The sequence below is a fragment of the Cygnus atratus genome, chromosome 24, assembly GCF_013377495.2.
Source record: "Cygnus atratus isolate AKBS03 ecotype Queensland, Australia chromosome 24, CAtr_DNAZoo_HiC_assembly, whole genome shotgun sequence".
Classification (NCBI taxonomy): domain Eukaryota; kingdom Metazoa; phylum Chordata; class Aves; order Anseriformes; family Anatidae; genus Cygnus; species Cygnus atratus.
This window is the reverse complement of record NC_066385.1, coordinates 3035342-3049046: the sequence shown is the minus strand read 5'-3', so window position 1 is coordinate 3049046 and position 13705 is coordinate 3035342. Positions and strand designations below refer to the sequence as shown.

Here is a 13705-nt window from a genome sequence, read left to right as displayed (position 1 = left end):
CGTAGCCTGTGGTCTTTGTGCGCTTGCCTTCCCTGAGACCCTCCCTCCCTCAGGATGTGTCTGCCTCGCAGTTGAGAGGGGAAGTTACAGTGCAGGTACTTGCATCCGCAAAAGTCAGCGGGAGTGGCAGCATGAGAACAGCCCAGGTTTCATCTGTGCCAGCCTGAACAACTACTTGCTGTTCTTAAGCTGGAGCAGTTCCCCAGTCCCATTGCCACCAACGCTTGTAGCTGCTCCAGCTTCCCGGAGGGGTGAGCACCCCGTCACTTGCTTGTGTTAGTGCTGGGAGGTTGTTCAGCACCTCGCTGACAGTTTTTAAGCTGTTCACTTTGAGCGTGGGATGAAGGCAGCCCTGGTGAAGGCAGCACGCCCCTGCTGCTCCCCAGCCAGCCAGCTCGCTAGAGGGCACCCGCTGGCTGCTGATGCGGGGAGCAGGCTGCTGCCAGCCTCCTCGCAGCTCTCACTTCCTCGCCTCTGGGCTGTACGTACCGAACCTTTAAGGCTGGCATAAATAGGTTGCGCTGGGATTCAGCTTTCCTTGTTCTCCTCTTGGTTTATGGTGCTGGTCGGAGAGCAGCAGGCTGCGCATAATCAGGAGGAAGACAGATGAGCGCGCTCTGCGCTGTGTGTTGGAAACCAGCACTGCGAACGCCCAGCGGTGATGGATCACTAGTTGCTTGCCAAGGAGGAGATGCTGCTGCTGCTCCATAACGAGCAGCGTCTTGATTGCATTGTGGGAAAACAATAAAACCCCACCTGTGGCAGCAGGAGAACCAGGGCTGGTTCCCCCATCCCTGACACGAGGCAGAAGGCAGCGCTGGCCGTGTTTGTGCCCCTGCTTGCTCCCTGGCTGCGTTTCTCTGAGCAGCTTCAGGCAGGGCTGGTGTCCAGGTTCACGTGCGAGCAGGCAGCTGGTTTGCACCCAGCAGCTATTTCCAGTTCTGTTCTGCAGAAGCCATAAGAGCAGTAATTAGACTCGCTGGTAACCTCTGCCTACGTTCCAGCCTGCGGGGAAGTTTCTGGCTCTGCCTCTGCAGTGTTTTGTCAGCGTAACCTTTCCTTGCACCCTGCCAACGCAACCACCCGGTCTCATTGTGCTCCAAAGAGCAGGAGCCGCATGGAGCAGGTCGCATGGAGCAGAAGGTTATAACGCTCATCTGCTGAAGCAATTCCCTTCCTGCTGCAGGGTCCCAAACGAAAAAGGTGACGTGGTGCTGCCTTGGGCACTTGGGGCAGCAGAAGCCCCCCCTTGAGAAGGAGCAATCGCTGCTCTGCTTTCGTATCCTTACAGCACTGGATCCAACTCCCAGTCCACTCCCAGTTTGTGCCAGTAGAGCCGTTAGGACAGGCAGGAGCCCAGCTGGGGAAGCTCAGGGCAGATACAAGGTGCTGTGCCTAACCAGGATGTGATCCTCGCCTGTGTAGGAGCTGTTTATGGACAAACGCGACAGATTGCTCTGGGTGCCTTTCCCCACGGTGTTTTACTTGTTTGTTTTTCAGCTTCCCCTGACTTCCCACTCCTCCAGCTGTCCCTGCAGTCTCCTTTGGGTTTTTGGTGGAACGCTGAGCACGCCTTGGCATTCCTCTCCACCGCAGCTTTCGGTAAGGAGCTGGGCTCTGCTGGGATCTCCCTCTATATCTGCAGCCAGCCAGATGTTTTCACCGGGCTGCTGTGAGGAAGGCTGCTCCAGAGCATCTGTGTCCATCCTGTTTGCCAGGGGCTCTTCTGTGCTGGTGAGAGCCCCCAGCCTTGCTCTGCCTGTGGGGTGAGCAGCAGCACTGTCACCGCAGAACTCAGCAGGCAAAGCGAATCCTCCCACTTCTAACAGAAAACGTTGGAGCAAGGTGGAATTGCTCACCTCCAAATTCAGCTTAACAGGGAGGGCTGGGCAGGTGCATGCTGGAAGGAACTGACCATTCATCTCACATGGGAAACAGCAGGACTGGCATTTCATCCTCCTGGCCACCACAAAGTGCAAGGCGGGTCTGTGGGGAAGAGATACCATTCTGTATCTTAACAGGAAATAAAAGACCTATTTTTGCTGCAGCGTGCCAAGTAGCCAGGGCTCGGTACTCCAGTCCTGCTCAGCTGCTTGCCTCTGAAATCCCTCTGCTTCGCCAGGCCGCTTTATTTCTTATATTTTGTAGGAAAGGGATTATTTGGGGCAGTGGCTGTGACACGGGCTGGTGCAATGGCACTCCCAAACCACCGTAACCAGTTGCAGGGCCGTGATCTTGAGGCTGCTGCTAGGAGCTGGTGGCGCTTATAAAAAGTGATCCAAACCCCAATGTTTCTGGCACGAGCTGCACCGTCGCCATCCCAACCACAAGCACAGGCTTGGAGAGTGCCTCAAGGTCTATTTGGGGTCTCCTGCTGGGGTCACTGAAAACTCAGGCAGGCAGGCAGGAGGCGCAAAACCTCACCAGCAAACAGGCTCAGGAGCACAGGTGAGTGCTGGTAGCGCACAAAATCCAGGCTGGTTTTAAAAAGAAAAGCAGCTCTTTCCTTTCTGCTTTCCTTTCCTTTCTCCTTTTCTTTTTTTTCCCCTTTCTGTGTGAGTGTGGTCACGGGGGTCGACAAGCCCCGTGGCTGGTGATACCATCGGAGTGGTGACGATGAGGCCATGAGGAATGTGAACGAGTTGGAGGGAGCACAGAAGGGTGATTCAGGAGGCGCCTCGCTGTCTCAAACTGCTTGTTCTCCAGCCGTTAAGACATGGAAGTGGCTAAATATTTGCTGTTACCGGGCAAAGTTGTTAACCGATGAATAGTTAGGGGGAAAGTACTGCTGTAGAGCGAATGGTGTAAGGAGGGAGCCTGTCCTCAGTAAGGTTGTTGAAGTTATTGATCCTTAAAGAAGCCCTGGTGTCCGTGCGGTCATTTTGCCACACCTTTCCTGTCCTTTCCCCTTCCCACAGCTAAAGCCCTGTGAATGTGATGGCTGAAATGGCCACACAACCAGAACCAGCACCACAGTCCCGACGGGGATTAAAGGAAGCAGCGTGAGTCTGCGATCTGGGGGGCATGGGGAGAGCCGTGGCTTTGCTGCGCTCTGTCCCCGCTCACTGTGGGGCTCTGCGGGCACCCAGCCGTTCCCTGGGCTCTTAGATCCCCGTGTACCGTTTGTTTCTGCAAAGCCAGAGCAGCCTCACTGTGATTTTCCTTAGTAGCTCCCTTTAATGAGACCACAGTACGTTAGACAAGAGCAGAGTCTGGCTCTGGGGTGGCGTAAAGCTGGGGTGAGATCCGTTTTGGGGTGTTCCCCATGCTCCCTGCAGACAGACGTGCCCAAGATGCAGATGTAGAATCCAGCCCAGTCGCCCAGTGTCACATCCCAGTGTCACATTGGGGCAGAGCCGGAGGTCCATGCCCGAGGGCAGATCCCTGATGCCCACCGAGGACTCGCGCTCCCCCTGCGCAGCACTGGAGCTGTCCCCGTACCGCAGCATCCCCCGGCGGACCGGCAGTAATCAGCACAGACGTTTACCGGGGTGCTTTAGTGGGATGCTGCAAACGGCACATAAACGTTTGCATATTGCTGTGAGCTTAGGAACAGCTTTACAAGTACCAGGCACTGTTATTGTGTTTGGAAACCGTGTTCCCTTTAAAATCAATAGCACAAAGAAGGATGCAGGAGCAGGCTGGCTTACCTGCTCCAGTCCTCCTCGTATTGCCGTTAGCAGAGGATTGTAACCTGCACTGACACAGCCCTTCCAGCTCCAGCTGTTATTCTCACTCGGTATAAAGCAACGCTTACTTCATCATGACAGAGCACTTTTACCTCCGACCCTTGCTTGGAGAATTGCATTTTCTGCTCATACCTGGGAATAAAAGATGCCACAGTCAGGTCTTTAGACCATAAACAAGCAAATGAACAACAAAGCCACTGCCACAAAAACGGAATTCAGGGAGAACACATTGCTTTGGCTTAAAACACAAACCCATGAACATCATGCCGTCAATCAGCCACGCTACAGAAGAGGACAAGGAGCACGGCCCCTTCATTTTGTGGGCAGCGCAGGCGTCGTGTCCCGGGCTGTTCCTGTTCATCCTGTGCTGCTGTGCTCTGCGCAAGGAGTCGGCGACTACATTGCCACCCAGAGTGGGCTTAATGGTGGAAATATTCAGGAAATATTCGCCCATGCCTGGATTCTGCAGGTGCTTGGGAGTCCCCTAGCCCCCAGCAGGTGCTCTGGGTTCTGTCCAGCAGCCGCAACCCCCCCGGTTTGGGTTTGAGCCCCCTCCAGTGCTCCCCACCGAGCGCAGCCCCGCACGGTCCCGGAGGAGGCAGCTCCACCCTGCCTTTGCTGGCAGGGGGATATTTTATTTATCTCCTTGTGATTTTATCTGGATTTAAGGTTCTGTAGGTGCCACTTTTATCTCTCTTCTCCCCCCCTTTCCCTTAACCTTGTTTGCGCAATGCTGTGCCCAGATTAAATATTTACGGTTTCCTCCGTACTGGTGAGCCTCCCAGTTCCCTTCCACTCTCAATTAAAGATTTACAAGGTGGGCATCGGCACTTCTGCAGGGCCAACAAACAGCCCCCCTCGATAGGTTTTTAAGTGCTTCGTTAGCCGTAGTCCAGCAGAGCTCACATAAATTGGGTCCAAAACACCAGCACGTGCAAACCTGCCCGGCACAGCCCGGGTGGTGGGAGCTGAGTGCTTGCAACCACCCCAGGACATCCACGCTTGCAATCTACACACACACACCCAGCTCCCCATGTTTGCAGCTTCCCACCTTCCCAGGACCCCCCAGGGGTGGCAGAGCTGCTCTTTTTAAGAAAATTTATGAGACAGAGGACAACAGGCACCAGGGCAGAGCTGGTCCTGGCACGGAGCCCTCCTGCAGCTACGCTTGGACAGGGCAGCGCACCGCAAGGCTGGCAGGAGCGGGGTCACTTTCTCCCCACTCTGCTCTAATATTTATAATTAGCCAACTTTTTTAGATCAATATTTTATTGGGAAGGTTGCTGGGGTAATTCACGCTTCGAGCATCTTCCCTCCACGTGAGCAAAGCCTGGACTATTAGGAATAATTAACTTTTTGCTACTTACCTTTAGCGGAGCAATAAATCTTTAATGTTAGCTAGGAAATTTAATAATGGAAATCTAGGTGGTGACCTCAAAACTTACAGACAAGGTTGGCAGGGGGGAGGCAGACGGGGCTGGGCCATAGGAGCAAAAGTGACAGGAGCACAGCGAGGAGATGCAGGCGCCCGCAGGGACGCGGCAATGCCCGGGATGGGGGGCGCAGGATCCACGCCCCTCTGAGCCTGGCACCAGCACCACCAGCACCAGGCACCCGCTTTGCAGAGGAGGAGAAACCACCAGGATTTCCAGGCGAGCTGCTGACACAATCAGCTCCTGGCTCTCCCTTGGCTGCCGATGCGCTCTGAATTTTATTTCCAAGCAGGGAAGGAAGAAGAAGAGCACTACCCCCCACGATTCCCCCTGCCACCCTGGGGTTTCTGGGAGGCATCCACGGCTCGGCGCCGCCAGCCTCTCCCCCCAAAGCAGATGTTTCCCCCGCTTGTCAGCAGCCGAGTGGTTGTCAGAGCCCTGCATTATTTACCCGCTCGGTAACATTTGCTGGGATTTAGTGTTTAATAACTGTCACTCCAATATATCTTTTCTTAATCCCCTCAGATCTGTCGCTGTGGCAATTTTAAATATTTATCAGCGCAGTTTGTGTGTTCACTGTTAAGGTTGCAATTTTCTTGTAATTAAAGATTTACAAGACACTGCTCAAGATGTAGAAAGGATTGGTAAAGATCAAAGCCGTTTGGCATTCATGCTGGAAACCAGAGGCTCCCCGAGGTTTTCCATGGGACCCCAATGCCCAAGCAATGGGGTAGCCCCCCCCAGGCACCCCCGGGCCGTTTTTGCTGTTGTTTTTCCCCATTGCTGCTTGCAAGAGGAGCCCTTTTATTGCAAAACCAAGGGCTTTCACCATGTTTCATCGTGGCTTCCCCCTTCCAAACCCTTTTATTCCTCAATGCCTCATCCAGCGGGGGCAGATGGAGCTGTGGGCACGCGGTGCAGATGCTCCATGAAATCTCCGTGCCCCCCAGGGACTCACACCCTCCCACTGCCCCTGCTCGCCCCCCAACATCCCCGCTGGTGCCTGCGTTGGTGCCTGCTCCCCCCGAGCTGGGCTCCGGCTCCTTGGTTCCCATTAATATTCATTTCTCATCAGCGCCAGCCCTGCCTGCCTCGCCTTCCCATTTACCCACACGCAAATCCAAATCGATTTCCCCCTCTCCCCCACCTCATGAGGATTTGATGTGGTTCCAGGATGACTCCGCAGCAGCGAGGTACCGGCCGTGCCCTCTCTCCCTGCACGAGCAGGACGCGGGCGGAGGATTGGGCTGTGCTGCCCACGAGGGGTTTTTTGGACACCCACAGCCCACACACAGCTCGTGCCAGCAGAGCCCTGCCTCACCAGCACCCGCAGCATCTGTGGTCTGTTCGCATCGTGTGACAAAGCCCTCGTGTCCCCGTCCCCATGTCCCCAAGCCCTTGCTCTTCCAGGGACATCCTGCAGCAGGGGATGAATTCAAGCCACGGCCCCAAGCACCCCGGTGCTGGGAGGGAGCCGAGCTCCCCAAAACGCTGAGCACAAGCAGGTTGGGGACAGCTCGCCAAGGCTGCAGGGACCTGAAATTAGGCAAAGCAGCTAATTGCAATGCAGCCCCCCGAGGAGGTCAGCGCTTTCCTGCCCTCAGACTGCTCAAAGCTGACTTCACACTGCCTCCACTGTCCTGCTGCTCTCCATCAGCCTGATTTCCACCTCGATTGCCCACTTGAACACAGCTGAACCCGTTTACTCAGTGGGCGGCTTGGGCAGAGAGGCTGCAAAAGGCCAAGGGAAAGGATCGAGCTGCAAAATTTCTCCTCCATGACAATTGCCTTGGCTGCTTCTGCCTTCCTTTGGTTACTCCTGTGAGTTAAGGCCAGGGAAGTGCTTGTCCTCTGCCACAGGTGTGTGCTTGGAAGACGGGGACCAGGAACCTGGGTGCCACCACAAGTCACCGAGTGGCTCCGTGCCTCTGTTTCCCCACCTGCAGAGCAGCGATGAAGCAGGGAGGGGGAGAAGTGCTGGAGCATTCGGTAGGGAGAGCTGCCTGCCGTGGAGATTGACAGGGAGATTTTCCTGCAGGTTTTTAAAGCAGCACCTGCTTCATCCTAATGGCATCATGCATATGGATAACGCTGCTGACATTTCCCAGGGAGGTTGGGTGTTTTAATTTAAATCATTCTTGAGGAAGTGCTGGAGGAGAGGCCTGCTTTGATTCTCTAACGAACTAATAATGACGTGCCCTTGGTGCTCCTCGGGAGCCTGAAAAGCTTTGGTGTGGGCAGGGATGAGGGCAGGGAGGCTGCCCAGCAATGGGCACCGAGAGTGGATCAATCCGCAGGTACCAGGGCTGTGCAAAAGAAGGACACAATAATGGAGCCACTCCAAAAACGGGTTTTATTAGGTGCTTAAAATAGAGTCTGGCACGCAATGTTCTCGGTTGGCTTTGTCAGGAGAAGCTCAGTTGCATATGAGATCCACGATGTTGTTTGCACGGAGAAAGAGGAGGAGGAGGCACGGAGGGCAAAAGAAGCAGAAATTAGGACTTTTACTGCTATCCTCAAAGTGAAGGTAACAGAAGAAAAAAAAAAAAAAAAAGAAAAGAGAAATTAAACCTGATGAGCAGCTAAGGCAAAGTGGTTTATGGGGAAAAAAATCAGTGCCCAGAGGGAGACCTGACGGGCCAGGCTGGGGAAGCATTTCCCAACCAAGCCTTTCCCATCCCAGATGGATGGAGGAGAAGGAGGACCGGGAGCTGATGGAGGCCATCCCCATTTGCCACCCCCTGCCCCATCGGCCCCCCAGCAGCAGCCAGGAGGGACACTGGGTGCTGGCAGCACTCTCCTGGGCTGGAGACATTTGGGATTCTCTTCACTAGAGCATCCCTTCAAGAGCTGCATTCCTGTGTGATGCTTGGAAATGGAGGCTGCTGCCCCCCACTACCGGTAAAGCTGCTCCAGCAGTTAATTACTTCTGTGGTTAAAATAAAAGAAGACGTCTTGTTCCTAATTTGAATTTCTCCATCTTCCAGCTCTGGACCTTGCCATGACTTTGGGTGGTAGATTGAAGAGCCCTCGAGTCGAGAACCCCCGGCTCGTACGCTGCTTTCCACTTGCAAGACTCAGCCTCCAAGCAGAGGAGGAGATCTGAGTCCCAATTATGACCCCTATAAAATTTTGCAAAGCCACAATTCACCTGGAGAAGTTCATTTCTGGCCCGATGCCCCCAGTCAAGAGCTGGAAATTGCAAGAAAAGATGTGGAGGGGGAAATGTGTTGTGGGGCTGGTACCAGAGGCTCGTGTCTCCCTGGAGTCCTCCAGCAGGGGCTGCAGCAGTGAGGTGCTGCCCCAAACTGCTCCAGCTCTGCAGGCCCCACAGGGGCTTTGGCACGGGGGACAAAGGTTTCTGAAGCATCTCATCCAGCACAGCACCCAGGAAAAGCTGCTTGGTGCTTTAATAATAACTATTAGCAACACCGAATAGTGCATGAGGCACCTACGGTGCTCTCCAGCTGGTGTCCAAAAAGCCAATCGTAGAGGGAATACAAATGCTTCGAGGGCAGCTCCTGTTTTGGGGAGAGAGGGATTTTGGTGCCCCCCATGGGCTGGGGGTGCAGTGAGGTGTCCCAGCTTGACCACACCACGCGGTGCTCCTGGGGTCACTCCGGTTTCAAAGGAAATAAAATCAATTGCACATATCTTGCATTTTAATCTCTGGTTTGCAGGCATCGCATTGAGATTGGAGCAGCCGATCCCGGCAGCAGCTGAACCTTCACCCCTGTCCCAGCATGCCAGCAGCAGCCACGATAACCATGATCAAAGAGGCTTTTTCTCTACACCTACAAAATTACAGCTTGTGAGGGCTCGGTGCTGGCTTTGTTTGGGAGCCGGCGATGTTTCTGCAGGGACTGCGAACAAGATCGTTGTGCGCAGTGGAGGGGCAGGCAAGCAGGATTAAATCAGAGATGTGCTTACACCGGGGAAATTTCTCAGCAACTCTTTCCATGGGCTGTAGCTCCAATTTAGCTGAACTGTAGGGAATATATTCTGTTTCAGTCCCCCCACAGTAAAGAAGGCTGAGGAGAGAGGCTATTTCAGGCCCTGAGCCTGCAAACACCGAGCGCTGCGCACCGGAGCAGCTCCGCTGGCAGGGCTGGGGCTCAGCAGCCGAGCGTTCAAAGCAGACGATGCCTCTAATTCAGCAAAGTATTTAAGCATGCACTTAAGTTTCAGCGTGTGCTTGGGGCCCCTGGAAATCTCGCTGGGTCCTAAACACATGCTGAAGTGCTTTGGTGAATGCCGAACGGGGGCCGGGGAGAGCCGTTACCCTCCGAAATAATTACCCAGCGAAGGTGCCGAAGCCGCATCGTGTGCCTGGCTGAGCGCGGAGCTCATGCAGCGGGGAACTAACTCGCCTTGGCTGGGAGATGAATGAGGACTTCACGCAGCTTTTTCCTCCATCAGGATCTTCTGGTGCCTTCAGAGCCCCCTGCACGCAGCGATCGCACCAGCTGTGCCCGAGGGTGCACCACGTCTGTGCCAAGACGTAACCTCTCGGGGCACCCACACCCTATGGCCCCCCTTGGCCCCCCAGCTCTGTCTGGGTTGTTTTTTCTTGGGCTTTCCCATGGAAGGACCCACAGGTGAGGTGTTGGCTGGGCTCTGGGTGCACCCCTGACACCAGGGTCTCTCAGGGCTGGCTGTGTGTATGTTGGCAAAGGCACGTTTTGTGTAGGATTGCAATTAAACCGACCCCAAATCCTCAGTACTAATGTACAGGGACTAGGAGTAAGCCTAAGCAAGAGAACGGCTTGTGGTCTTAACCCACAACAGGAACATCGCTGGCAGGACGGGTGCCCATCGAGTGGGAGGAAAGGGCCCCTGTGAGCCTTGCTGGTTTGCAGTCACCCCATCCCTCGGTTTGGCACAGGCCGGGGGGCTGGAGCTGCCCATTGATCCGTTCCATTTGTAATTTTAATTGCTTACCAGAGAAAGAAGCAGCAACAGCATGGGAGAGCAGATCCCACATCCTCATCTCCTGCAGGGGTGCTCTCAGACAGGGGCTGGCCTGGCCTGCACGGGGCCCCTCCACTTCTGCATCTGAAGCAAAGTTTGCTACTCTGAAGCCTTTTAGATGCACACCAGTGTGCAAAGGATTAATATTATTATATTATTTTTTTTAACAAAAGCAGAAAAGCAAGGACTTCCTCCCCCCTCTTTTTTTTTTTTTTGGTAATATTATCCACATAAATTTACCAAATAGCCATGAGATTACACTTGCTGGAAATGGGGCTGACTCCTGGCAGAAACCTGCCAGCCCCACAGGGATGCCAGTTAAGCCATACATCACCACCGTCACTCCTGTTTCTTTTGCCCAAGTCACCTCCTTCTCCTCCACTTTCCTCTGGTCAATGGCAGCAAACAAACGACAGGGCTGCAGGAAGGACCTTGGGATGGGTTTCTGGCTGATTATCTGAGTGCTCCCCCCAAAAAAAACAAGAAAAAAACAAACAAACAAAAAAGAACGTATCCCAAAGGGAAAGGCCCTTTTTTTTTTTTTTTTTTTTTTTTTTGTATTTCCAAAACAGGGACTGTCCAGCGAAGGAGCTGACCCCGCTGGGGTGCCATGGGGTGCCGGGGTGCGTGGGGAAGGGGTGATCTGCCGCTCACCCCTATGGCTCTTCAACCACCTGGGGCATTGTCCCCTCGGGGCCAGACCCTGCCGAGAACATCCCAGCTGTCCCAGGATGGGATGTCTGCTGGATCCAGACCCTACACATGGATCCATACCCTGCAGGAGCTCTGCAAGCCCCGTGGCCAGCTCTGCTCCTGTCCATCTACCACGCTGCTTTGTCTCTTGGTCAAGTCCATGAAATTCCTCCTTGTCTTGTTTACTTTGTTCTGTTTCACGTTTTTTGTTGTTTTTTTTTGGTAAAAAATAGTTTCTCCCTCCCCACCCCAAACCACCCCATGGTCAGCCCCAGCAGCGCGGAGCCTTCAGGAGTCCAGGGGTGCCGCTTGCACCTCCACGGCCAGGAGCTGCCCGCCACGAGGCCCCCGAGCCCAGTGTGGGGCGAGGTGGGGATAAACCACGCGCACGGCCACTGCGTCCTGCGGGAGCTCCCCGGCCCTCCTGGGCTCGTCCCCGAGGCCGCAGCGAGCCACCAGGCCAGCGGCGAGCAGCAGAACGCAGAGCACCAGCAGGGTAAGGAGGCTCTGCCTGTCCCCCAGGGGCCCGTAGCGGCGGGTGGCCTCTTTAGTCCTGGCGTTCACGCAAGCCACCTTGGCCTGCAAGTCTACAAAGGCCACGTGGAGGCAAGCCCAGTACTCCGTGTCCTGGTGGAGCCGGGTGATGTTGTAGGCGTGGGTCCCTGTCAGGATGCGGGCCACGTTGGTCATGTCTGAGTTGGAGCTGAGCGAGAAGCTGGACCAGGTGAGGTTGGAGGAGACGGTGTTGAGATGCGGCTTCCAGGCTACCAGGATGTGGTAGGCTTGGACGTCCACCACTGCCAGCTCCAGGCTGGCCTCGCTGAGCGGGAAGGAGCTGTTGACCGTCACGCTGACACTCCTGGTGTCCGCCCCAAGCAGGTTGTGAGCCACGCAGGTGTACAGCCCAGCCTCCCGAGCCGAGATCCCGGCAATCTCCAGCGTCCCTTCGGGGTGCACCTTGTAGCGCCCGTCTTCCACGTAGGGGACCAGCTTAACCCCCGAGGGGGTGACCCAGTAGATCTCCGGGTCTGGCTCTGCCAGGGCACGGCAGTGCAAGGAGACGTCGTCCCCGTCCACCGCTTCCAGGTGCGAGGGCAGGCTCCGGGCAGAGATGAGGGGCAGGCAGCGGTCCGTCATCTCCCGGAAGGGGACATCCCGAATGTGCCTCCTCTTGAGGTCGGGGGGCTCAGCGCACAGCGTGGACTGGGGCTCGATGAAGCGGATGCGGTTCTCAGTGCTGTTGACCCAGCGGATGACGCAGTCGCAGCGGATGGGGTTGCCGTGGATGCTGATCTCCTGCAGGTTGGGTAGGGATTCGACCGTCTGCTTATGCAAGGCACTTAGGGCGTTGTTGTTGAGCATGAGGGTTTCCATCTGGGGCAGGTGGTGGAAGGCGCTGGGGTGGATGAAGGACAGCTTGGGGTTGTTGGTCATGTCCAGCTTGGTCAGCTCGGGGAGGTTGATCAAGGCAAACTTGTCTACGGACACCAGCTCCTCCATGTTGTTGAGCCCCAGCTCCTTGAGGTGCAGCATGTTGGTGAAGTCACTTTGCCTGACCCTCTGCAAGGGGTTTTTGTTCAGGTCCAGGAACTTGAGGCCAGGAACTTGCTGCAGGGCCCGCTTGGGGACGTTCATGAGCTTGTTGTCATAGAAAGAGAGGCTCTCCAGGCTTCGCAGCCCCTCTAGCGCATAGTCTGAGATCTCCCTCAGGTTCATCCCGGCCAAAACCAAGCTCCGCAGGTTTGACAAGGGCCTGAAATTCATATCCAAGATAGCATCCACCCTGTTGCCTCCGATCATGAGGATTTCCAGGCTGGGCAGCATCTGGAACCAGCGGCTGTCGACCGTCCTCAGCTGGTTGGAGTTGAGGTGGAGGCGCAGGAGGCTGCCGAGGCCTGCGAAGGCGTGGGGAGCGATCCTGCGGAGCTGGTTGTGGTTCAGGTAGAGCTCCTGCAGGTTGCCCAGCCCAGGGAAGCTGCCGTCGGGCAGCTCAGCCAGCTGGTTCTCCTCCAGATGCAGGCTGAGCAGCTGCGGCATGCTCTTCAGGCCAAAGTCCCAGACATCGGAGAAGCTGTTCTGCGACAGGTCCAACTCAGAGAGGTTTCTGAGATAGCCCACGTCACTCTGCTCCAGCCTGGCGATGTTGTTGCTCTGCAAGAGCAGGGTCTGGGTCCCCTCCGGCAGGTCTTCGGGCACGGCGGAGATGAACAAGTCATTGCAGTCCACGGTGGCGGCCTCCCGGTAGACGGAGCGGGGGGTGTACCAGGGCCGGATCTGGCAGACGCACTGCGGCGGGCATTTCACCTTCCAGGGCACGATGGGGATGGCGGCGGCGGCCACCACACAGAGCAGGAGCGAGCTGGTTCGGAAGGGTCTCATTTTCGGCTGGTGGGACTGGCTTCTTCCCAGGCAGGAAAGGCTCATGGGGAGCATCCGGAGCAGGGCATGGGGCGACTGCGGGTGGGCACGGCGTCCGCAGGAGAAGGTGCCCCTGGGGGAAGCCCTTGCACCGATCAGCCCCCGCTGCCGGCTGCCCTGCCTGCCTCCCCCCACCGAGAGCACATAACCCCCCGCGCAGGGCTGGTCTTCTAATCAGAGCTTCGCCTCCTCTTCCTCCCCAAATGGCTCATTTCGGGGCTCTGCTGCATCTTCCAGGCTGCTCCTCGAGGTCATTCCTGAAAGAGGCCAGACAAGAAGCTGTGTTAGGGGAGACTCTGCACAAGCAGCAATCACTGGAGAGGCAAAGTGCTGTGCGCAGGAGCTCCAGCACCCTCCCCAAGACAGACCAACCTGTCCATTTAATCTCTTTTACATCCGTAGCATTGCCTGTCCCCCCCAGCACAAGAGATTCAGGTGTTGGCCCCTGACTGCTCTGCCCAGGGCTACCAGCAGCCCCCTGGACGTCTCAGCCCCATCTCA

At 55.9% G+C, this 13705-nt stretch overlaps 1 protein-coding gene across 1 annotated transcript; it reads right to left on the bottom strand.

The window, feature by feature from the left end:
- Positions 1 to 11074: 11074 nt before the first annotated feature.
- On the bottom strand, positions 11075 to 13165 carry LRRN2 (leucine rich repeat neuronal 2). The gene has a single exon (XM_035561450.1). It carries the CDS (start codon positions 13163 to 13165, stop codon positions 11075 to 11077), a length of 2091 nt encoding a protein of 696 aa, XP_035417343.1.
- Between the last annotated feature and the right edge of the window lie 540 nt (positions 13166 to 13705).

What these genes read in the sequence shown, in the direction of transcription:
- LRRN2 (XM_035561450.1), bottom strand. Translation starts at nt 13,165, where the DNA reads ATGAGACCCTTCCGAACCAGCTCGCTCCTGCTCTGTGTGGTGGCCGCC.